General features: G+C 23.8%; 1 protein-coding gene across 3 annotated transcripts in view; it reads left to right on the top strand.

The window, feature by feature from the left end:
* The window catches only part of LOC122508337 (phospholipid-transporting ATPase VD), a 43635-nt gene that overhangs the window by 12530 nt on the left and 5062 nt on the right, over window positions 1-26043 (top strand). For all 3 annotated transcript variants that reach the window (XM_043621617.1, XM_043621620.1, XM_043621619.1), the window contains exons 4-12: window positions 2150-2329; window positions 5283-5543; window positions 16428-16703; window positions 17199-17367; window positions 19061-19414; window positions 19759-20051; window positions 22347-22821; window positions 23022-23454; window positions 23733-24133. In XM_043621617.1, coding sequence (XP_043477552.1) covers window positions 2150-2329; window positions 5283-5543; window positions 16428-16703; window positions 17199-17367; window positions 19061-19414; window positions 19759-20051; window positions 22347-22821; window positions 23022-23454; window positions 23733-24133 — 2842 coding nt within the window. The remainder of the gene's footprint in view (window positions 1-2149; window positions 2330-5282; window positions 5544-16427; window positions 16704-17198; window positions 17368-19060; window positions 19415-19758; window positions 20052-22346; window positions 22822-23021; window positions 23455-23732; window positions 24134-26043) is intronic.

Below are 26043 nucleotides of genomic sequence, written 5' to 3'. Positions count from 1 at the left end.
TAAAATAATTGAATTTTCGGCAAGAATGTTATTAAATTTTTTGAAAATAATGTAATTCCTTTCGAACAGTTTTGTTATTTATGAAAATAATTGAATTTTTGCTATGAATTTTAATAAAATCTTTGAAACGAATTGAATTTTTGCAAAGAATTTAAATAAATTTTCGAAAATAGCATTAAATTTTTTTTGAAAATAATTGAAATGTTTGGAAGAATTTTTGCGAAAAATTTTGTTATTGCAGAAAATAATTTAATTCCTGCAAAGTAGTTTATTACATTTTTTGAAAATAATTAAATTTTTGCAAAGAAGTTTATTAAAATATTTGAGAATTGAATTTTAAAAGCAGAATTTTATTTAAATTTCAGAAAATTGAATTTTTTAGAAGAGTTTTATTAAAATTTTATAAAATAATTTAATTCTTTTGAGACATTTTATTAAAATTTTTGAAGTTAGTTGAATTTCTGTGAAGAATTTTATTATATTTTTTGAAAATAATTGAATTTCTACGAAGAATTTTGCTATTTCAGAAAATAATTCAATTCTCGTTAAGAATTTTATTATTTATTAAAATCATTGAATTTTTGGCAGGAATGTTATTAAATTTTTTGAAAATAATTGAATTTCTGCAAAAAAATTTATTATTTTTAAAGATAGTTGAATTCTTGACAAAAATGTTATTAAAATTTTCGAAAATAATTTAATTCCTTTCGAACAGTTTTGTTATTTAAGAAAGTAATTGAATTCTTTCTATGAATTTTAATAAAATCTTTGAAACGAATTGAATTTTTACAAAGAATTTAAATAAATTTTCGAAAAGTGCATTAAAATTCTTAGAAAATAATTGAAATGTTTTGAAGAATTTTTGAAAATAATTGAATTTCTACGAAGAATATTATTAAGTTTAATGATAATTGATTTCTTGACAGGAATGTGATTAAAATAATTGAATTCTTTCGAAGAATTGTATTTAATTTTTGAGAATAATTTAATTCTTTCCAAGAATTTTTGAAAATAATTGAATTTCTGCAAAAATGATTATTATTTTTAAATATAATTGATTTCTGGTCGGGAATGTTATTAAAATTTTTGAAAATAATTGAATTCTTGCAAAGAGTTTTGTTATTTCTAGAAATAATTGAATTCTTGCTAAGAATTTTATTTAAATTGTTTAAAAATAATTGATAAAATATGTAACAAAAAAATCTGATTTAAAAAAATTTTAATTAAGAGAAAGAGTAAAAAAAATTTGTTTGAAAATTAAAATCCTCTTTACTATCTTTCAAAAAAATGACTGTGCTGTAATCTCTGCAATTTTTCGAAAATTTAGTTTCTAAAAATCCAAAAGGATTATCGTTCATTAAAATACCATTAGATCATCTTTATCATATAAGATTTATTAATTACAAAAATAACTGTCGTATGGTGGAATAAATTTTTTTTTTAATAATGTTTAAATATTTTTTTAATGAAATATGCTAAAGATTCGAAGAATTCTGCGGTTAGGTAATTTTATGGTGAATGGTAAATTATGTAATTATGTTTTCTTTAATGTAAAGTGAAATGAATCATTAAGGTTACTGTTTGGAGGATAATATATATGGAAATGTATGAAACTGTTTTTCCTCTGTGAAATATTAAATTTGAAACTTCAAATCCCTAAAGGAGAGTGTTATTGAAAGAGCAGGGAATAATCCTCATTTGAATGAAGGAGACTTTTTTTTTTATTAAATGTTATATAACGGTCTGTAATATCTCAAGTTTCTGAAGAGATGGATCAAGGTCAGCTTAAGGTGGGCAGATTTAGAATTCAGGTCGACGGTTTCTTATTAAATTTCCGGTGCAGTATGGACGTCTCTAGGCTATTTTGCACGCAAAATAAAAAAAGAATGCAGAAAAAATACTCTTACCACGCCTATAAATTATTGATTTCAATAAGTTTTCCATTAATATTGACGACTTTTTTTTATAAATATTATTTTTATTTATTATTACTAGATATTGTTATATTATTATTTTTTTATTTTTACTATCGCCAAATTACTATTTGACTGTCACCAACAAAAATCATATATAATCAGAATTATTCTTATATTCAGTTTTATTAGTCTAGAAATATTTTTTTCTAATCGTTGCAAATTCTCTTTTCTAGATCGGAATCAATTTACACAATTCGACGTAGTGAAGCGCCTCCTTGGTGGAGGAGAATTTGGGTACGATGTTTTGGTTCGCCTCCAGAGGAACCAAGACTGAGGACAATTGTTCCCAATCATTTGGTGTCACCAAAAACTCCGCCAAATCGTCATCCAAATGGTGCTAGAATCGATAACAGGTAATTTTTCTATAAATTACAAAAAAACAAGAAAAAACTACAAACGATTTATGGATCGAATTGGCAAAATTAATATTACAAAAAAAAGAAAAAAATAATTTTTTGGGAATTTTATTTGATAATTATGCAATGCTTATGGTTGCATGATTGTTGAGTCACCTTTTTTTTATATACTTTATATACTCCATGACACAGATTACTCAAGCGTCTTGTGTTCTCGTCTCATATGTTCTGAATGAAAAGATCTGTACATTTCATCGATATACATCTCAGTTTCTAAGGATTTCTTAAAATAGTTATTGTTGTATACTTGTCGAGAATGTAGTTTACATTGAGTGATTATATTTTATTCTATGCTTTTCAATTATTTTTAATTTAATTTCAATTATTGGAAAAAAGCAGATATCTTAAATATTTGTTAAGCGATTTTCTTTATATCCTTTTTTTAGTATTTTATTTATACTTTTTTTCAATTTTTTTTAAAACTTTTTTTTTAATTCCAGATTAGTTAATTTTTTGAAAATTTAATATATTTGCAAGAATTGAATTATTTTTATAAATAACACAATTCTTCTGAGAAATTTAATTGTTTTCTACATTGCATTGAAAATACTTTAAAATTGAATAAAATTTATTAAAATTAGTTCGTTATATATGAAATTTAATAAAATTTCTGAAAAAGAATAAAATTATTTTTAATAATTTTAATAAAATTTTACGAAAGAATTCAATTATTTTCGAAAGTTTTGATAACCCTTTTTATTAGAATTCAATTATTTTTAATACAATTTTAATAAAATTTCTCTAAAGAATTAAATTATTTAAAAATATTTAAATAAAATTCTTCGAAAGAAGTTAATTATTTTCAAAGATGTTCAAAAAATTCTTCACAGCAATTCAATTAGATATATTCATACATAAGAAATTTATTCACATGATTGAAATTATTTTCAGTACAATTTTAATAAAATTTCTTGAAAGAATTCAATTATTTTCAAAAATTGTTTTAAAATCTTAAAAGAAATTCTTAGTAAAATTCAATTAATTTCAAAATTTGTAATTTTTATTATTAAAAACATTAATTTAAAAAAAATTAAAAAAAATTCTTTAAAAAAAATTAATTTTTTTCGAAAACTCTAATATAATTCTTCAAAAGTATTCAATTTTTTTATCAATAATAATTTTAATAAAATTGTTAATTAATTAAAAAATTCTAATAAAATTCTAAGAAAAATTCAATTATTTCCTAAAAATTTTAATAAAATTCAATAATTATATTTTTAATTACAATTTTTAACAAAACACGATTATTTTAGTACAAGTGGCTAAAACTAAAAGTATTGAAGTAAAATGTAATTACTTTGAAAATTTTCAATTAAATTTATTAAAAATTACATTTTTTTCAAAAAATTGAAAGAAATTCTTAGTAAAATTCAATTAATTTCAAAATTTGTAATTTTTATTATTAAAAACATTATTTTCAAAAAAATTAAAAGAAATACTTAAAAAAAAATTAATTATTTTCGAAAACTCTAATATTCTTCAAAAGTATTCAATTCTTTTTTCAATAATAATTTTAAGAAAATTTAATAATAAAATTATTAATTAATGAAAAAATTCTGAAAAAAATTAAATTATTTCCTAAAAATTTTAATTAAATTCAGTAATTAGAATATTTTTAACCACAATTTTTAACAAACACGATTGTTTTCGTAAAAGTGGTTAAACTTAAAGTATTTTAATAAAATGTAATTACTTTGAAAATTTTCAATTAAAATTATTGAAAAAACTCCATTATTTTAAAAAAATTGAAAGAAATTCTTCAAAACAGTTCAATTATTTTCAATATATTAATTTTAAACTGATAAATTATCAAAAAAATTAGGGGAAAAAATGTAATCTTTTCAAACAATGTTTATACTGGAATTAAAATTAATTTAAATAAAATATTTATTTATAGTTAAAAATTAAAGTTTCTTTTTGAAAACAATATTTTATAATAAAATTAAAAGAAGTAAAAAATTGTTTATTTGAACGTTCGAAACTTTAGGAACATTTTTTAATATACTTTTTTAATTAATTTTATTTATTTACAATCGTTTATTTATTTATTTATGTATTTGTCTTTTTGTTAATTGATGAGAAATGGAATACTGGGGCAAGAAACTGTGTGAAATATATGGTATTCTATACAGTTGATTAAAATCTGTATTATCATTACATTAACCCTGAAAGAATTAAAGTCGATTAACAGAATTAGAATGCAAGCGGATGTTATACGGTATATCGAGAGAAATACCGAATAATCCAGAATTTCATTCTGTTTATTCCTGATTTTCTTCTTATAGCAATTTTAACATATTTTACCAAATGAAATAAATTTAGCAAAACTTTTAATTAAAAAAAAGTACGTTAAAAATAAAGTTTTGACAAAATTATAGATATTTCCCTTTTTATTTTTTTAGCTCTCAATATTTTGCTCTTTGCAAAACCGAAAAAAGAATAAAAACTTATTCGAGAAAAAATTATTGAAAACAACTATTTTACTTGATTTTTAGGTCAAAAATTTGCCTCTTGTTAAAATTTGTTTACTTCATATTTTTCAAGAGAGGAAAAAAAAGTGTGAAGGGAAAATTCGATAATTTTCGATCGCATATATAACTTTTATGACTTTTTTACTTTTCTGTTGAATATTTAATCAATAATTATAACTTTTCTTGATAATAAATATCGATTTCGTAACTTGAGGTTCAACCCCAGAGAATTCCGTTACTTTCATAAAATTTATATAGGTCATCAAGATCATTCTAATGTATTATTAACAATTTAATATACTTTCATATTAAGTTAAATTCAATGTTTGTTATTTCTAATACAATTTTATTTTCTTCCTGACAAATTGTTTTTTTCTCTCACCACTTTTTTGCATTTGTTTTTTTTTTTTGTTCAATAGGGTACGCACAACCAAGTATACGACTTTGAGCTTCCTGCCACGTAATTTATTGGAGCAATTTCATCGTGTGGCAAATCTATATTTCATATTTATCGTAATGCTAAATTGGGTACCGGAAATCAATGCGTTCGGAAAGGAGATTGCCATGTTTCCTGTACTCTTTGTTCTTGGTGTCACAGCTGTGAAGGATTTTTTCGAAGACAGAAGAAGACTGGCAAGTGATAAACGAGTCAATAATTCCACCTGTCGAGTTTACGTGAGGTGAGTAACGAGAGGAGAATTATTAAGATATTTATTTCAAAAACAATATTGTCCTGGGCCCTTCAAAAAAAATTCCAAGAACAAGATCGATTTGAAATGAGAGTATGAAAATTGAGGTCAATGTTACTCACGCGATTTTACGCTCGTGCGTGAACAAACTCGTGTTTAAAATCACCTCTATAGAAAAAATTATTCTTTTTCTACAATTATCCGTCTTACAATAGGAAATTATGTATAAATTTTCTCTAATGAAGCACAAAATTATAAAAACTTTTTCTTCTCGAGAATTTTTTATTGTCCTTGTAACTGTAATTAAGGGAATTTTGATGATTATATCGATTCAAATTGCTTAATTAACTTTATCGAAGTATTTAGTAATGTGCAGAAAAGTTAATTAAAAAGAGGAGTAGAGAGAGAGAGAGACAGTGTTTGAAGAAAGTAGAAGATCGATAGATATTTTTTAATCAACTTTAACCCAAGTGTTTGTAATCAGAAAAGAAAAAAATAGGGAGAAGAGCAAAAAAAACCAATAATTAGATTTTCCAAATTGGTAGTAGTACCTACAAATAAAATAAAATTCGAATTATAAATCGAACAAGAAAAATAGAAGACAAATAAAGATATTTTCCCTTATTTGGTTAATGAAAATAATTAATTTTCGAACATTCTCTTTTAAGTTTTGTTATACAGGTCGTTAGAATGTTGAAAGAAATATGTGAGGAAAAAAAAAAAGATTGCATAACCCTTTGAGAAGTTGTTGGGAACATCTGGAATGCTATTAGAGTTCGTTGGTCGCAGATAATCGTTTCTCTCAGCATTTTCTTTTTTTTTTGATGAATGTCGCTTTCTTCACATTGTCGATTATCAGAGAACACGAAAGCTTTGCTACTTGTGAATTTTCATCGAAAGTGCAGTTATTAATATGAGCAGAGGATAAAATTTAAAAAAAAGTACACATTGTTCTGAAATTTATATTCCGTAAGAGAGAGAGAGGAGAAAAAAAATGATGAATCACACTTCAGGCAAAATTTTATCAGGACATTGCTCCCAAATAAATTACTTTTACCGGAGAGAGAGAGAGAAAGAGAGAGAATTGCTGGAATTGTATTGTATGAGCCTCTTAGAAATTCGAGAATCACGCGATATTCTTTATATTTCAAGTTGAAATTTATGCTAATCGTATTCAAATTGTAGGCGGCTGGTATAAATGCTTTTGGACTAAATTCGAAATTTTTTTAAATAGTTCATCAAAATTATTTTGAGATTTAAGAATCTATATTAATAATCGTTGTATTCCGATAATCTGTTGGCAATTTGTTTCCTATAACGTTTTTAATAATTTTTCTTTTTAGTTTTCAAATTTAAAATTATTGAATTCTTGCAAGAAATTTGAAAATAATTGAAATCCTTCGAAAAATTTTATTATTTATTAAAATAATTGAATTCTTGCGAAGAATATTCTTTAAAATTTTTGAAAATCTTAATTGAATTCTTTTGAAAAATTTCTTTGAATTTTTTTTTAATGCTGGAATTTTATTATTAATGTTAATTGAAAATTTTGAAAGTAATTGAATTTTATAAAGATTTTCTTTCCAATTTTTTAAATAATCGTATTTGTAATGATTGAAATTAAACATTTAATTGTTGAATTTTACTAAAATTTATAGAAAAAAATTAAATTATCAGAATTTTATTACAATTTTTTAAAATAATTGAATTCGTTCATAGAATTTTTTTAAAATATTGAAAATAATTGAATTCTTTCAAAAAATCTTTTTAATTATTTTAATTGAAAATTTTGAAATAATTGAATTAAACAAAGAATTTTTTACGAAGTTCTTAAAATAATTGTTTTTGTTAATAATTATAATTAAAGATTTAATTGTTGCATTTTATGAAAATTTTCTTGTCAGTCATTGAATTCTTTTGAAGAATTTCAATACTATTGAATTTCAGCAAAGAATTTTATTATTTATTAAAATCATTAAATTCTTGGAAAAAATGTTACTAAAATATTTTCGTCAGTAATTGAATTTCTGTGAAGAATTTTATTATTTATGACGATATTTAAATTCTTGGGAAGAATTTTATCAATATTTCTGAAAATAACTATATTTCAGCGAAGAATTTTATTATTTATGAATCGAATTGAAATTTCAACAAGAATTTTATTAAAATTTTGGAAAATAATGGAACTTTTGCGAGAAATTTTGTTATTTCCGAAAACAATTGAATTCCTGCAAAGAATTTTATTATTTATTAAAATCATTGAATTCTTGCAATGAATTTTATTAAAATTATAGAAAATAATTGAATTTTTGTAAAGAATTTTAATAAAATTGTAGAAATTCCCAAAAAAATTTTTATTATTTATAAAAATTATTCAATTGTTTCGAAGAATTTATTAAAATTTTAGAAAATAATTGAATTCTTTTATGAAATTTTTTAAAAATTACATTGAAATTAATTGATTTTTTGCAAAGAAATTTACTATTAATAAAAATAATTGAATTCTTCCGAAGATTGTTATTATTTATGAGAATAATTGAATTCTTGCGAAGAATTTTATTAACATTTTTGAAAATAAGAAAAAGTAATATAATTCATTATGAGCTTAATCCTTAAAAGTGAATTTCTTTAATTTTGAATCTAAAATTATTCAAAAAATTTTATTTGAAAATAAATAATTTTGTTTATTTGCATAATAACAATTAATAGAATACCACGTGTCTTGCGATAGCGCGTGTAACATTTGCGAGTTTAAAAATAAATATCCTGTATTTCGATATTTGTGAAATCAAATTATTTTTAATCGTCTTTTCTTTTCATATTTTTAGTGAAATTTGATTGCGATCAGAATTTTATCAAAATTCGAAGAACACTCGAGTTTCATTTCCTTGATTTTATAATAAACAATGAGTTTCGAATTTATTTATCAATGATAAAGTGATTACTGAGTATTAATTTTTTTTTTTTTCTTTGGAATTAAATATGAAAAAGTAATTAAGGGCAATACTGGAACAAATTGAATCCTACTTTTTGGGTTTAGTTCCAAAAATAAATTTTAATTCAGTTCTAAAACTATTTGTTTAAGTATTTTTTTATTTGTTATTTGTTATTTATTTTTTATTTTATTTAATTTTAATTTTAATTTAGGTGTTTTTTACATTTTTTCCGTATTTGTAGATTAAAGTACATATAAAGTCGGGGAAAACCTAGTAGGTACTGTTATTGAGTTTAGTTCAAGGGCTAAAAAACACTGTTTATTTTTTTCTCTGAGTAAATAAAAAAAAAATGATAAATTATAAACATGTGGACCCTGTGGGTTTATTTGTTTGATATATAATAATCAGATTGTAAATGAAAGAAAAAGAAGGAAAATAATTAATAATCTTCAGATTTAATTTTATCGATTTACGGTTATCATGCACTCCATGATAAATTCGATAAAACTGTGTCTTATACGATAAAAGATTGATCAAACGCTCTCATGCGATCGGTAGCAACGAACGTCATTTATAATGCAATTAAATCGTATTGTTCAATCGATGTATCGCGATTCCGACATTTCCTTTATAACCTTGTCCTTTACCTTCGTCAACCTCAATCTTTCTTGCATTCACAATAATTATTTCCTTTCATTCTTTTTCTTTCATCACATTAGCGAAGCAAAAAAAATAATTCGATATTCCGATATTGTTTATTTTTTTAGCAAATATTATTTATCGAATATTAATTCGTATTAATTATCAAAAATTAGTTGTCGAATACTAATTATCAAGTATTAATTACCAAATATTAATTGGAAGTTAGTAATTAAAAATCAGGAGTTAAAAATTATTAATTAAAAATTTGGGATTAAAAATTAGGAATTGAAAATTAATTATCGAATATTATAATTAATCTCTGAATATTGGTAATTGAGAAATTTTATTTTCTCCCTCGACTCGTTTCTAAACAATTCCACTATTAAAAATTAATTTTATTGTTTGATATCAAATGTAAAGTATAACTTTTATTTTTTTCAGATACTTTTAACGACCTTATTTTCTGGGTTGTGCAGTGAAATTGAGATTAATTGCGTACTCGTTGATGCTCTCATCGAACAGAAAGTTTTTGACGTGAATAATGTTGATGTGAATTTTAATTGAGCTCTTTCTAACATGAGTCGGAATTAGAAATGGCTCTCGAAACTGTCAATTTTCTAGACACTAAGGGACCAAAAAAAATGAATATTCAATTCTCTATCGATTCGACAAAAAGGGGAAAAAAATACGAGTCGAAAAATCATATTGAATTAAAAAATAATTTAGAATACCTACACATTAGAAAATAATTAAAATAAAAAAATAACTTAAATTAAAAAATAATTTAGATTGGAAAATAAATTAATTTCAATTAAAAAAAAATTTAAATTAAATTAAAAAAGTATTTAAATAATTAAAAAATAGTTTACAATAAAGTTTGGAATCAAAGAGAAAAAAAGAAATGACGTTCGAAAATATTAATGATTTGAAGACACTTTTTTTGTTTGCAGAAAATCCCATAATGGAAGGAAATACTGATTTTTTTCTGAATTTTAAAAAGGAAATCCATTAAAAAATTTATTCTAACTGTCGAGAAAATTTACGAGCGCAACAAACGCTCCCATATGTTTACGATATGCCGTGAATCTATTTTAGATTTTGCACAAACAATAAACCTACATTTCCAAAATAATAATAATAATAATAATAATAAATTTTTATCTGAGCGTAAATTAAAGAAAGACAAACTAATAGCTTTTTGTAGATAAAGTTAAAAGGAAAATTATACGCCAATTTTTATCTATTATTTCTCATGGAACATAATTTTCAATTATTTTCACATTGTTGAAAAATATTTTAAACTATTGTGAAAAAAACACTACTGAAAAAAAATTAATTTAAATTTGAAAAATTATTATTAAACGTTTCAATGTAATGTAATTATTGCTCTTAATTAACTGTTAAGGAGAACATTTTCCTAAAGAACTTTAATTAAAAAATTTTCCCTCTAATCTGCTTTTATAGTTCGTGATGGGAGTTGATTATGATAATTAACTTTGCATACGGATCAATGTTTATATATATACGTGTCAAGGAAGTGATAATGCATCAGGATTGTATTTTTTTTTTTTAATTTTCTTTTTTTAATGGAAAAGGTGCGGTAAACAAATAGGAAACGTGATACTTGTATAGTGAAAGGGGTTTTTGTTTCAATTAATTCGTATTTCAATTGATTGATATAAATATTCTATGCAGAGAGTTTGGTCAAAGCCGACGACCTGAACGTCAAAATCAACCTAGTTACCTTTCTGAGCAGCCCTGTTATTTGGCCTCTACCTACATAACACATTTCGCTTTTTTTTTTTTTTTTTTGTTCAAACTGCTTTAAAATTTACATCTCATGAGTCTCAGGTGGATACTCAAAAAGAGTTGCTAAATTTTTTTTTTTTAGAAATTACCTCTCAAAGTCGTTTATAGCTATTTCATGAGAAATTAATTCTTCTTGTGACGAGAACTCTTGAATTAATTAAGAGGACCCTTCGCTGAATTATTATTCCTCGAGGCGGATATATTTCGCTTTTTCATTTTTCGAAGGTTGAAAGTTGGTTAATTCAATTTTTGTTAATTTAATCTTCGGCAGTACTTTAGAAAAATTGATTTTAGAAGTGGAAAATATTGGAGAGGAAAATAATAGAGAGAAAAATATTCTAGAAGAGGAAAATATAGGAGAGAAAAATATTCCAGAAGAGGAAAATGGAGGAGAAAAAAATAATCTAAAAGAGAAAAAATAAAGAGGAAAATTATTTCCAAACAATGAAAATTTTAATTTGAGTTTGTCAAGTTGAGAAAAGGAAACATTTACATTTCCATGAGGACATCAAACAAACTTGAAAAGTTTGAGTGCAAGAAAAATTGAAAACGCTCCAACTTGATTATAATCCAAGTTTATCTGTATATACACTTTCGAATTTCAATGAAAACACACACATCAGAAACATTTAAGTGAATCTGAATAATGAATTTTATTTCTCCTTTCGATTGGGACATTTTGCAATTTCAGTTGGATTTTCGGAGTTATTAATAATTAATAATTAATAATTAAATCTAATTTTCAATTTTTGTCATAGCCATTTAAATTATGGAGACTATTTCTTCCGGTTGATGATAAACTGGCAAATGACATCACTTAATTTACTAATAGCGTGGCTTCGACTCGGTCATCACTATAAGTTTCTGTTTTTAAACGCAGACACGCAAAGTTTCTCATTTTTTTTTTTAATTCCACGTGTACACTGAGAACAAGTGTAAACTAGGTGACCTGGGGATTTGTATATAGCTTATTTAAATAAACTTGCTTCTGCATTTAACAAAATCGATTCCTCAAAAGCTATTCTATATTATGATTTTAGATAATTCTCCAAGATTTATTCGATCTGTACATCCGATTAGGAGTTTTTTCCATTTATTATTTTCTTTGTTTTCTGTATAAATTTTCAATATTGCATTGAAAATAATTGAAAGTTGAATAAAATTTATTAAAATTATTTCGATATTTATGAATTTTAATAAAATTTCTCGAAAAAATTATATTTTCAATAATTTTAATAAAATTTTTCGAAAGAATTTAATTATTTCTAAAAATTGTAATGAAATTCATTACAAAAGTTCAAATATCTTCATAAATAATAAAATTCTTCGCAAGAATTCAATTATTTTCATAAATAATAAAATTCTTCGCAAAAATTCAATTATTTCGATGAATAATAAAATTCTTCGCAAGAATTCAATTATTTTCAATATTGCATTGAAAATAATTGAAAGTTGAATAAAATTTATTAAAATGAATTCGATATTTATGAATTTTAATAAAATTTCTCGAAAAAATTATTATTATTATATTAAATTATTATTATATTATTTTCAATAATTTTAATAAAATTTTTCAAAATAATTCAATTATTTCTAAAAATTGTAATGAAATTTCTTGAAATAATGAAATTATTTTCGAAAGTTTTGATAAAATTTTTTTATAAAAATTCAATTACTTTTAAAAAAATTGAATAAAATTTCTCCAAAGAATTTAATTATTTAAAGAAATGTTAATAAAATTTTTCCAATGAATTAAATTATTACAAAAAAATAGTTGTACTAAAATTCTAGTAAGAATTCAATGATTTAAAAAAAAATTTTAATACATAATTCAATAATAAAATTTTTAATTACAATTATTAAGAACACGATTATTTTTAAAAATTAAAAGAAATTTTTCGTAAAATTCTATTTTCTTTCAAATTTTTCAATTAAAATTAATAATGAAACTCTATCATTTAAAAAAAAAAATTCAAAATAATTTAATTAGAATTTTCAAAAATTTTAATAAAATTCTGGCTAAAAATTCAATTATTTTTATAAATAATAAAATTCTTCGAAGGAATTCAATTCTTTTTAAATTTAATGATAAAATTTTTTCCAGAATTCAATGATTTTCAAAAATTTTAATAAAATTCTTGCTAAAAATTCAATTATTTTTATAAATAATAAAATTCTTCGAAGGAATTCAATTCTTTTTAAATTTAATGATAAAATTTTTTGCAAGAATTCAATGATTTTCAATATATTAATTTTAAAATTGAAAACATTTAAAAAGGAAAATTATTTAAAAACGTTATAGAAAACAAAAAAAGCAAACAACAACAATAATAAATATTTATTTTCTTTATTTTCTTTATTAATAGCTTTCTGTATTAATTATTTTTTTGATTTTGTTTGATTTTTTAAATTTATTTAGTCTTTTTGCAATTCATTCTAATTTTATTGTCAGCAAAAAATTGCTTTGAAAAAAAAACATTTTTCGTTTCTAATAGTTTTACTGATTGTTGTAGATAATGAATTGGTGTTGAGAAGTTTTCATCTTGTTGAATGTAATAATCCAAGGAATGACATCGACGACGACGACTTCTCATTGTCGATAACAGGGATATAATGAGGAGATATTACTCGGAAAAGTTAGAGTCGAAGATTTCTGATATTAATCTCCGCTAAGGGATCGTCTACACACTTTGCGAAAATAATGATAATAATAATAATCGATCTGGCTTGCGAAAAATTATTTTTTTAATTGGAATTTATTGCAATTTTGGAATCTAGAACAGTATTGCGCTAAAGTTCTTGAAAATGAATTTTAATTGAAATATATTACAAGCTGGGTTTGATCTACAAAAGTGTACTTGAAAATTTTTGTGACAGAGATTGAAATTTTATTTAGACAAAAAAAAAAAAAAAAAAAAGAGGAGTGCGCATCGTAAAATTGATCCACGTTGATTGAAGTTTATGGAGACATGAATAGAGGACTTGACCTCAAAGCTTTTCAAACCAATAGAATCACTTTTCATTTTACTCTGAAAATCAGATGCAAAAGCTATTTTTCCGTATAGCAATGAAATGTTCTTTTTAACTGGATTTATTGAATTCCAATTCTAGAACAAGACACATGGATTTATTTTCGATTTACGGTACAAGTGTGTGTGTGTGTGTGGATCTTTTTTGCAAAATCCAAGGTTCATTTTGATTGACAATCTTCTTTCTTGCGAGAGAATTTTTCTGAATGTTCTTTTGATTTCCTACTGATTTTGTTTTTTGATTTGAGATTTTTCTGATAGAAACGCAATTTTTTATAGTGGAAGTATTTTTTCGAGGTTCATTTTGATCTTCTTGCGAAAAATTCTTCTGAATTTTCTTTTGATTTCCTTCTGATTTTTAGTTTAATTTTTTTTTTTAGTGGATTTCGATTTTTCACTGCGTTGGACAATTTGAAACATTCTTTAAATTGATAGGCACTTTTTTTTATTCTCCTGCTGAAGTTTTTTCGATGAATTAGACTCTGCATGGATTTAACCTTCGATTAGAGCAACTGAGTCGATATTTCTGACCTTCGGAAATGATCGGCAAAGAACTACCAATATCTATTCTATTCAATTGATGGCTAACGTTTTATTTCTTCTTCTTTTTTACGTTCAAAGTCAGAAGGCAAGGACGGCACTTCTCTTTTTTTATTACTCCACTCTCTCTCTCTCTCTCTTATTCATTCACTGAAAATCTGGAATTCAACGTCAAGAAATTTAATTTACTTTACAAATTAAATCATCTTTCGAGTATATCTCGATTCTTATCATTTAATGAAAACGAATTCGAGTAATGGGACAAAGAGAATTTTTACTGAATATTTGCAAAAAACTCCACTCGAAATATTTTTCATTTTTTCGAATTTTTTCTAATTTGCAAAATTAAGGAGTGGAAATAATTCTACTTTTGTGATTTTAGCAAAAACGAATTGCAATTCGTTTACGATTTTGTCCAATATTTTTTCTAATTAACAAAATTAGTAAAATAATTCGATTATTTCTTAAGAAATATATAATTGAATATTTTATTTTGTTTATTTTGAGTCTTTCGAAAGTATAGTAAACATATTTCTAATTTTATAAACTTGTCCTAGAAATAATTTCAATAAAAAATAAAATAATTTCAATTTTTACTATTTACTCTATTCACTTCTAGTCATAATTCGACGATTTTTTTTGGAAATTTTGACATGTTTTTGCTTCAGTCACGTAGCAATTCAGACTTTATTTTCATACGTTCATTATTAGGTGGATCAAATTCGTTCTAGAAAATAATTCTCGGTTTGAAATTTACATTTTAAATTTTGCAATCTTTGCTAATTTTAATGAAACGCAATTTTGTTTCTTTTATTTTTCTTTTGCAAAAAAAAAAAAAAAGAAAGAAAATATTTTTAATGGTCCACTATTTAATCAGAGTTGTTTTATCAAGGGAATATTTTTTTTTTCCTTTTCATGTTATTTAGCCAATTAGAACCGAGTATAAAATGCACAAAGTTCACGCGATGAATGTCGCCACAAGGATGATGTCACGTTGTACAATATTATGAATTTATTTTCGACTCGGTTTTTCTAAAGACTTGAAAGGTTGCATTTAACAAAAGGTCTGGGTCTCGAACTTCTATTTCCAAATCAATGGCATTATTTCCTCTTCTAAATTTGCGACAGATTCTGATTTTACACGAGGATTGATTATAGATCTCATTCTTATTATACATTCAATTCTTTAGATTTGATTTTCCTAAAAAGAAAATTGATACAATTTTTACAATAGTTTCTATTTAGAAATTTATTTAGAAAATTTATAAACTTGCTGAAAAATGAATTGAGAAATTTGTTCAGAAATTTATTGAGAAATTTGTTGAGGGAAATATTATTTTAAAGCGATATTAATATATATGGATAGAGTGGAAAAATATTTACTTGTATTTAAATGACAGGGTAACGTCAGCTTTTTGTCCTTCGGTTGGATAAATGCTACAAATATGGAAAGTGCATTGTTAGATAATTAATTAATTTTACAAAGGCTCAGCGAGTTGTCTTTGATGATTCAAGGAATCATTTGAGAAAATTTCCAAGGAAATAAAATACCGCTTCTGATCATTTGCGTTCGTGACGACACTCTTGGGACTTCTTTTACGCAATAGAAAATTGTTCCCTCGTCCGTGAAGGAAAAATATATGAAAATTTCTATTTTCTAAACAAAAAGACCAATTTAATAAAATCGAGATTATTAAGTTACTGTTAATTAAAAATTAATAAATAATTAAATATTTAATTGAACATTTGAGTTTAGAATTAAATTTGAATAAAAAATAATTCATTCGATTTTTTGTTCAATATCAGCGTGCAGTTAAATTGCTTATTTGGAATTTAATTTTTATTTTATTTCCCATTTTTGCAGCGATGGCAGTTAAATTGCTTATCTGATTTTCTTTTGTATATTTTCTATGTTACAGCGATGGCGATAGGTATTTGAAGGTGCCATGGAAAGACGTCAAGGTCGGTGACCTGGTTCACTTGTCGAATAACGAATTGGTTCCGGCTGATCTCTTACTGCTGAGAAGCAGTGATCCTCAGGGATTCGCTTATCTTGACACCTGCAATTTAGATGGTGAAACCAATTTAAAACAACGGCAAGTGGTGAGGGGATTCCTTGATCTTCAGGACTCTTTTCAACCCTCCAAATTTCATTCTGTTATCGAAGTCGATAAACCGAGTACGAAAATTTATAGGTGGGTTTTCTTTACCTAAAATTATCAATTTTTTCTTGAAATACATATTTTAATTGTACCAGAATTTTAATTTAAATCAAAATTTTTATGTTATCAGAATTAAATTCTGATATTAATTAAATTCTGATTGATTAAATAATTCAATTATTTAAATAAAAAATTTAACGTAACCAGAATTTTAATTTTACCAAAGTTAATTCTTCGAAGTGTAAATCGTAAATCTGCAAAAAGAGCTCGCAAATCAAATTATAGAAAGATAATTAAAATTTAAGAAAGTGAACTAAATAATATTGTGTGACAAATTGAATAATAAATTCTAAAAGTTGAAATAACGATTCAAAAAGAAAATAAGGATTGAACGGATTGAGAGAAGAATTTAAAAAAAGAGTAAAATTAATCTTCCTGAAAGACAGAGATTTATTTTTGTCAATAGAATTAATAGTGCGAATCTTGGTAATTGGGATTTTCTCTTTCTTTTTTTTTTTTGTTATATAGATTTCATGGAGCAGTAGTTCATCCTAAAGGAGCCAGAGTGCCTGTTTCGACGGAAAATCTTTTACTCAGGGAGTGTGTTTTAAAAAATACAGATTTCGTCGAGGGAATTGTAGTTTATGCTGGTCACGAGACTAAAGCGATGCTCAACAATGGGGGGCCTAGGTATAAGGTATTGATCTTTCCCCTTTTTTTCTCTTAAGCTTTATTTTTTACAACTCATCAGAGATGACACAGTTTCACACATAAATATCTTGCATTTAAACGAGAAGCGGCTTATAAATATTCAAAATCTAAAAATGGAAAGTAAATAAATCTAACAATTACTGTTGGATGCTAAAATTTACACATTTATCTTTTTTTTCTGTATTAATTCGATATTGAATATTTATAATCACGAAGCAAAAGTTTTTCGCAATTCAATAATTTTTAATATTTACTATTTTCATAAAATTTATCAAATGATTTAATTATTGAAAAAAATTTTTGGTACAATTCTACGAAAACATTTAATTATTTAAATAAATATTAAAATTTCATTTGAAAATTCAATTAATTTCATCGCAGAATTTCCAATATTTGGAATACAATTTTAAATAAATTCCTCGAAAAATTCAATTAATATTAAAAAGTTTATTAAAACTTAAACAAAGAATTAAATTTTAAGAAACATTCAATTATTAAATAAAATAATAAAATTCGTTGCAATAATTCAAATGATTTCATAAATAACTTTTCATTCGTCGCAAAAAATCAATTCTTTTCCAACATTCAATTATTTTGATGAATATCAAAATTCATTACAAGAATTGAATTCTTTTGAAAAAAGATAAAATACTTTGCACAAATTAAATTATTTTAAAAACTTTTTAAAAATTCTCATCAAGAATTAAATTATCTTTATAAATACATAGATAGCGAAATTCTTCTCAAGAATTAATCATTGTCAAAAATTGTAATAAAATTCTTGGCAAAATTTCAATTATTTAAACAAAATTTACTAAAATTCTTCGTATTAATTCAATTATTTACATAAATTATTATTTAAATTCTTCTCAAGAATTCAATTATTTTTAAAAAGTTTTAATAAAATTCTTCAAAAAGTTTTCAATTATTTCCAAAAATTGTTATAAAATTCTTTAATATAATAAATTTCAGTAAAATTTTAATTTAATTTCTTAAAAGAAATTGAATATTTTCAAAAGTTGTTAATAAAATTCTTCGTAAAAATTAAATTTTAAGAAACATTCAATTATTAAATAAATTATTTATTTTTGTATTTAAATAATTGAATTTTCGTAGAACTTTCTAATAAGAATGTATTAAAAATTGAATTTCGGTTAACATTTTAGAAAATAATTGAATATTAAAAGCATTATAGCATGCATTTTCAGAAATAATTGAAGTTTGAAAAGGTTTTAAATTATTATCTTTGGAAATCTGAATTTTTCGTATTTTTAACTAACAATTCTGAAGAATTAATTTTTTTTAAAAAGTTTAATTAATTTGACATTTTTGAACATCTTAATTTCAATGAAAAAATAATAATGATTAGATATTTATTTAAAGAAGAAATTATTGATGTTTTCGAATAATTTTACAATTACAGTAATTATTAAATAAATGTATTGGAGAATTTTTTTGAGTATTTAATCATTTGTTGGAGTGAATCAGAATATTTCATTAGACTCAGGGAAAAAGTGAAAATTTTGCCTGGAAATCAGGAAAAGGTCAGGGAAGAACAAAGTTAAATTTTTGTGGCAACCCTGTTTTTATACTTTCATTTTTTGTAATTTATTTTTTGTTCTTTAATTTCTTTTTAGTCAATATTGAAGATTAATGTAAATTTTGTTCTTCTTTTTCAGCGTTCTCGTTTGGAGCGACAAATGAATATAGATATAATTTGGTGCGTGGTGATTTTGGTTGTTTTGTGTGTCGTCGGTGCTGTTGGTTGTAGACTTTGGCTCACGGCGTACACGAACGTTGGACCCGTTCCGTTTTTGCCAGTTCTTCAAGATCCTACTTATGAGGGAATGCTCACGTTTTGGACGTTTATCATCATTCTTCAAGTGATGATACCCTTGAGTCTCTATGTTACTTTAGAAATGGCTAAAGTCGGTCAAGTTTATCACATCGGTCAAGATCCTTTTCTTTATGATTCTGAATCTGGTCGTAAAGCCGAGTGTCGAGCTTTAAACATCACCGAAGATCTCGGACAGGTAGAAAATTTATTCTGTTAAAATAAAAAATTCGAAAATAAGAAAAAGAAAAATATTCTAAATTAAAAGAAAATTTAATCGGATTTCCAAAATTTAGAAATTAGAGTAATAAACACAACAAATTAGAGAATAAAAATTAGAGTAATAAATACGACAAATTAGAGAATAAGAATTAGAGTAACAAATACAATAAATTAGAGAATAAAAATTAGAGTAATAAATATAACAAATTTGGGAATAAAAATTAGAGCAATAAATACAACAAATTAAAAAATAAAAAGTAGAATAAAAATAGCAATTGTAAAAATAAATGGACGGTTTATAAAATAATGATTTATTGATAGGTTCAGTATGTATTTTCCGACAAAACTGGAACACTGACGGAAAATAAGATGCTGTTCAGAAGATGTGCGGTAGGCGGACAGGATTACGCTCACACTGGCGAGGGAGAGAATCCGATGCCGTGCACGAGATTAAAGGAAGATTTACTGATAGGAAATTGTAAGCATCGCCTCCAGGAATTCCTGGTTTTGATGGCGGTTTGTAACACGGTCGTTGTAAATAGTCATCCTCATCGAGACATCATGAACTCGAGCGGCGTTATCGAAGAACCTCAAAAGAACGGTGGTAGTGCGAGGTAAATTTGAAATTTTCATTATTTATTTAAAAACTATTTTCTAAATAATCACTATCGTAAATAACAAACTATAACTATTCTAAAGAATCACTATTGTAAATAATAACTATTCTAATCTACAGCGATAATCTTTATACTCCGAATGTCTGTTCGCAATTTGGATTTAATTGTTTTCCTTTGCTTTGTCATTTCCTATTTTCTTTTTTTAAAAATGTTTTTGTAAAATTCTTGTATTTATTAATTTTAAGTTCAATTATATATTAGTTAAAAATTTATTATTTTGTTTTTAATTTGAAACAATTTTGTTTAATTAATTTTTACTAATACAATTTAAAATAGTCTTCTTTATGAAAGTAGAATTTTCTTAATTTTAAAATTTAAAACATTGTAAGAAAAATTTTGAATTTATTCTTTTTTTCCATAATTTTGCGTTAACGAGAAAATTTTTTATAATTTTAAAAGATGAGACTTTTGTTACAAAAAAAGTTATAATTTTTGTAAATTTTATAATATGTACATAATCTGAAATAATTTAATTTTTGAGCAAAGTTATACTAAAATTGAGTACCTGCATGCAACAACTCGCCGAGCGCTCGGACGCACTCTCTAATACCAGTCGGGTGGCAGTGAGTGGCGCAGAGGCGCTCACTGCTCCCCGACTGTTACTAGCACTTGCGTCCGAGCGCTCGGCGAGTTGTTGCATGCAGGTACTCAATTTTTGAAAATAATTCAATTTCTTTAAAGAATTTTATTCAAATTTTTTTAAATAATTGTATTCCTGCGAAGAATTTTATTAATTCATGAAAATAATTAGATTGCTATAAAAAATTTCCATAAAATTTTTGAAAATAATTGAATTCTTTCGAAGAATTTGATTATTTAAAAAGTATTTGAATTCTAGAGAAGAATGTAATTAAAATTTGTTAAAAATAGTTCAATAAATTCGAAGAACTTTATTATTTATAAAAACAATTGAATTCCTGCAAAAAATTTTATTCTTTATAAACAGTAATTTAATTATTACAAAGAATTGTATTAAAATTGTATTTAAAATAATTGAAATCCTACTAAGAATTTTATTATTTCTAAACAATTATTTAATTCTTATAAATAATTTTATTATTTATATAAAAAATTAATTTAATTCTTGCAAAGAATTTTATTATTTATAAAAAGTAATTTAATTCTTACGAAGAATTTTATTAAAATTGTATTGAAAATAATTGAATTCCTACAAAGAATTTTATTAAAATTGTATTTAAAATAATTGGATTTCTGTGAAGAATTTTATTAAAATTTTTAAATAATAGTTAAATTCTTTATAAGATTTTTATTATTTATGAAAATAATGGAATACCTTCAAGAAATTTAATAAAAATGTATTGAAAATAAATTAATTAACTTTAAAAATTTAATCAAAATGTTTGAAAATAATTGAATTATTTCGAAGAATTTCATTATAATTTTTAAAAATAATTGAACTTAGTCTTAAAATTGTATTAAAAATAATTGAATTCCGGCGAGCTATATCAACTGCGAATTATATCAACATTTTTGAAAATAATTTAATTCTTTTGAAAAATTTAATTATAATTTTTAAAAATAATTGAATCTTGTCGAAAAATTTTATTAAAATTGAAATGAATATTATAATTGAATTCCTGTGAGGAATTTCATTATTTATAAAAATAATTGAATTCTTGCTAAGATTGCTATTCAAATCTTTGGAAATGATTGAATTTCTGCGAAGAATTGTATTATTTTGAAAGATAATTGAATTCCTTCGTGTAATTTTATTAAAATTTTTAAAAATAAGCTGCTTAGAAAAATTTAATTATTTATGAGAATAATTAAACTCCCCAGACGAATTTAATTATTCATGAAAATAATTGAATTCTTTCGTGTAATTTTATTAAAATTTTTAAATATAAATAAACTGTTTAGTAGAATTTTATTATTTATGAGAATAAATAAACTCCTTAGAAGAATTAATTATTTATGAAAACAATTGAATTCTTTTAAAGAATTTTATTACAATTTTTAAAAATAATTGAATTTTGTAATTCGCATAATAATAAATTGTAACCGCGATTTGCGCGCTGGTGAGAGTAAAATTTGCTAGTTTCTTAACAATCAGTATTATAAATAATTTGCAACTAATCATAAAGAATTATTTGACAATATTAATAAATAGAAACCTATAATTAAAATGAATTTATAAATTAAAAATTAGAATTAATAATTAGAATTAATAAAATGAGATAGTAAATAATTTGTTTATACAATATTCATCAGGTACATGAGACTTAACGAGTCAAGAAGTACAACTCCAGTTCCAATTCAACAGTCATCAGAGGAATCAAGTTCATCATTAACGACAAATTCACCCACGATTCTTTCGACACCGCCAAATCATGGAATTCCCCTTTCGACAATTTCGTCATCGACTGAAATGCCAACAAATAGTTCATCAACATTTCGTAGTCGCGTTCTCAGGCCGAGATTATTGAACATAAGATCAATTCCAAATTTAGGAATGGATCTTGTGAGAAAACTCTCGCCAATGGGCTTAAGATGTAATCAATCGAATGCTGACGATGGAACGAAAACAACAACGGAACCACCGCAAATCTATGAAGCTGAGAGTCCCGATGAATTAGCTTTAGTGCGTGCCGCTCGTGCCTATAATGTCAAACTTATCAAAAGAACTTCCCGTAGCGCCGTTGTTTCTCTACCTGATAATTCTACTCTTGCCTTTGAAGTTCTACACGTACGTTTTGAAACAAATTTTATAATTTAATTAATTTTTTAGAAATTGAAAAATAAAGTAAATGAAAACAGAATATAAAAAGCTTCCTCCATGAAGAAATAAGTATTTCTTTTAATAAATATTAGAAAATATAATATGAAATAATAGAAATGACAAAAAATAATAAAATTAAATTAACTTTTGGAAAATTTTGTTTACAGGTTTTGCCATTCGACTCGAGTAGAAAATGCATGTCGATTGTGGTTAGACATCCGATTAGTGGTGAGATTGTGCTTTATAGTAAGGGCGCAGATTCGACAGTATTGCCATCGTTGTCATCAACAGATGAGGATACGAGTTCGATGACAAAAATTCGTCAACAATTAAATTCGTACGCGAGACAAGGTCTTCGGACACTTGTCATGGCGCGAAGAACTCTCGGCGCTCAGGAATTCGAGACCTGGCGACAAAGACACTTGGAAGCTGAAGTTTCGACTGAAAATCGCGATCGTCGTATTCGCGATTCTTATTCATTGCTTGAGTCACATTTAACACTTCTCGGTGTCACTGGAATTGAGGACAAACTCCAGGCAGGAGTTCCTGAAACAATGGAGGCTCTTGTCTCCGCTGGAATTGTCGTTTGGGTTCTAACCGGTAAATTATTTTCCTTTTTTATTAAATTGATTTTGCATCAATTTATTATATAATTTTATCCAATTATTATATAATTTTTATCAAATTCTTGTATAATTTATATCAATTTATTATATAATTTTACTAAATTTTATTATATATAATTTATATAGATTTTATCTTAATTTATTTTACGTCTGGAATTAAATTAGAATTTGAAATAAATAAAAAATTAATTTGGAATTAAATTAGAATGAGAATTTTGAAATTAATTTTACCTGATTTTTCTTTTCTTTCAGGTGACAAGCCAGAGACGGCAGTGAATATCGCTTATTCGGCGTGTTTATTTACGCCGGCAATGCAATTGCTGAGACTTCAGGCGAGATCGAAATCCGTTGCTGAGAGTTTAATTCACAGTCATTTGGAGGCGATTCAACGGGAAAATGCCGCGAACGATGGAATACAGAGACAAATGACTGATTATCACGGTACTGGGGATGTGGCTTCTCACGAGCTCGATTCCGCTGATCGAGTAGCTTATAGAATTGGTAGCTCGTGGAAACGACAACGAGCTCTTGTCGTCGATGGAAAAACATTGACGTTCATTCTCGATCCACAAACCGGACTCACGACTCCATTTCTCAATTTGACGAGAGCTTGCTCCAGTGTTCTTGCATGTCGTGCCACTCCTTTGCAAAAAGTAAATTTCTTTTTTTGGTTTCCTTTCTTTTGTAAATTTAGTGAGAATTATTATTCTATTTTTTGTTATTTGTTTATTACTATCTAATTTTTTTTCTATCTAATTATTATTTAATAGGTGATATTCTATTTTTTTATTTTCACCAACTTCATTCTTTGAATAATTTCAGATTCAAAGTTTTTAAATATTCACTCATTAAGAAATTATTATTTATTATTTTTTTTTCTTAAGAATTAAATTTTTTTTAAAAAATAATAAAATTCTTCGCAAGAATTTAATTATTTACAAAGATTTTAATAACAATCGTATCAAGAATTCAATTATTTTTAAAAATATTAAAATTCTTCAGAGGAATTTAAATGTTATCATTTCAATTTTAATAAAATTTTACGATGAGATTCAATTATTTTTTAAAATTCTAATGAAATTCTTCCAAAGAATTCAATTATGTTAAAAAATTTTGATATAATTATGTACAAAAATTAATTTATTTTTAGTACAATTTAATTAAATTTCTTGAAAGAATTGAATTATTTTCATGAATTTTAATACTGTTCTTCGCAAAAATCCACTTATTTTCAAAAATTTTAATAAAATTCATTCCAAGAATAAAAATATCTTCATAAATAATTTAATTCTTCAAAGGAATTTAACTATTTTTTAAAAACTTTTATGAAATTCTTCAAAAGAATTCAATAATTTTCAAATTGTATTCTTCGCAGAAATTCAATTATTTTCAAATGCAATTATAATAAAATTCTGCGGAGGAATTCAATTATTTTCAATACATTTTTAATAAAATTCTTCTTACATTATTTTTTAAAAACAATAAAATTCGTAATAGGAATTAAATTATTTTTTATAAATAATAAAATTGTTAGTAGAATTTCAATTCTTTTTATAAATAATAAAATTTTTCGCAGTAATTCAATTATTTTTAAAAATTTTAATAACATTCATTCCAAGAATCTACATATCTTTATAAGTAATTGAATTTATAGAAAGAATTCAATTATTTTCATAAATAATAAAATTCTTCGAAGAAATTTAATATTTTAAAAAAAATTTTTAAAACTTCTTAAGAATTCAATTATTTAAAAATTTTTTATTAACATTCTTCACAGCAATTAAATTATTTTCATAAATAATAAAAATCTTCGCACGAATTCATTTATTTTAAAAAACATTAATAAAATTACAGAAAACAATTCAATTATTTACTGAAATTTTCATAAATTCTTTGAAATAATTCAATTATTTTCATAAATAATAAAAATTTTCGCAGGAATTCAATTATTTTGAAAAACATTAATAAAATTCAAGAAAACAATTATTTATTGAAATTTTCATAAATTCTTTGAAATAATTCAATTATTTTTATAAATAGTAAAATTCTTCGCAATGATTCAATTATTTCATAAATGATAAAATTCTTCGAAGGAATTTAACTTTTTAAAAAAATTTTTTAAAACTTTTTAAGAATTCAATTATTTTAAAAAATTTTATTAAAATTCTTTACAGCAATTCATAAATAATAAAATTCTTCGCAAGAATTCTATTATTTTTAAAAACATTAATAAAATTCTAGAAAACAATTCAATTCTTTTTGAAAAATAATTAAATTCTCTATATTAATTCAATTATTTTTGTAAATAATAATATTCATTGTATGAATTTAATTATTTTCAAAAATTTTGATAAAATTCTTAAAAATAATTCAATTACTTTCATTAATAATAAAAATCTTTGCAGGAATTTAATTATTTTCATTTCAATACAATTTTAATTAAATTCTTCTCAAGAATTCATTAATTTTTTTAATAATATAAATTTTTTCGCATGAATTCAATTATTTTCATCACAATTTTAATAAAATTTTTCGAAAGAATTCAATTATTAATTCTAAAGTT

This window comes from Leptopilina heterotoma, unplaced genomic scaffold (assembly GCF_015476425.1).
Source record: "Leptopilina heterotoma isolate Lh14 unplaced genomic scaffold, ASM1547642v1 Lhet_54, whole genome shotgun sequence".
In the NCBI taxonomy this organism is placed as follows: Eukaryota; Metazoa; Arthropoda; class Insecta; order Hymenoptera; family Figitidae; genus Leptopilina; species Leptopilina heterotoma.
This window is presented reverse-complemented; position numbering and strand designations above follow the sequence as displayed.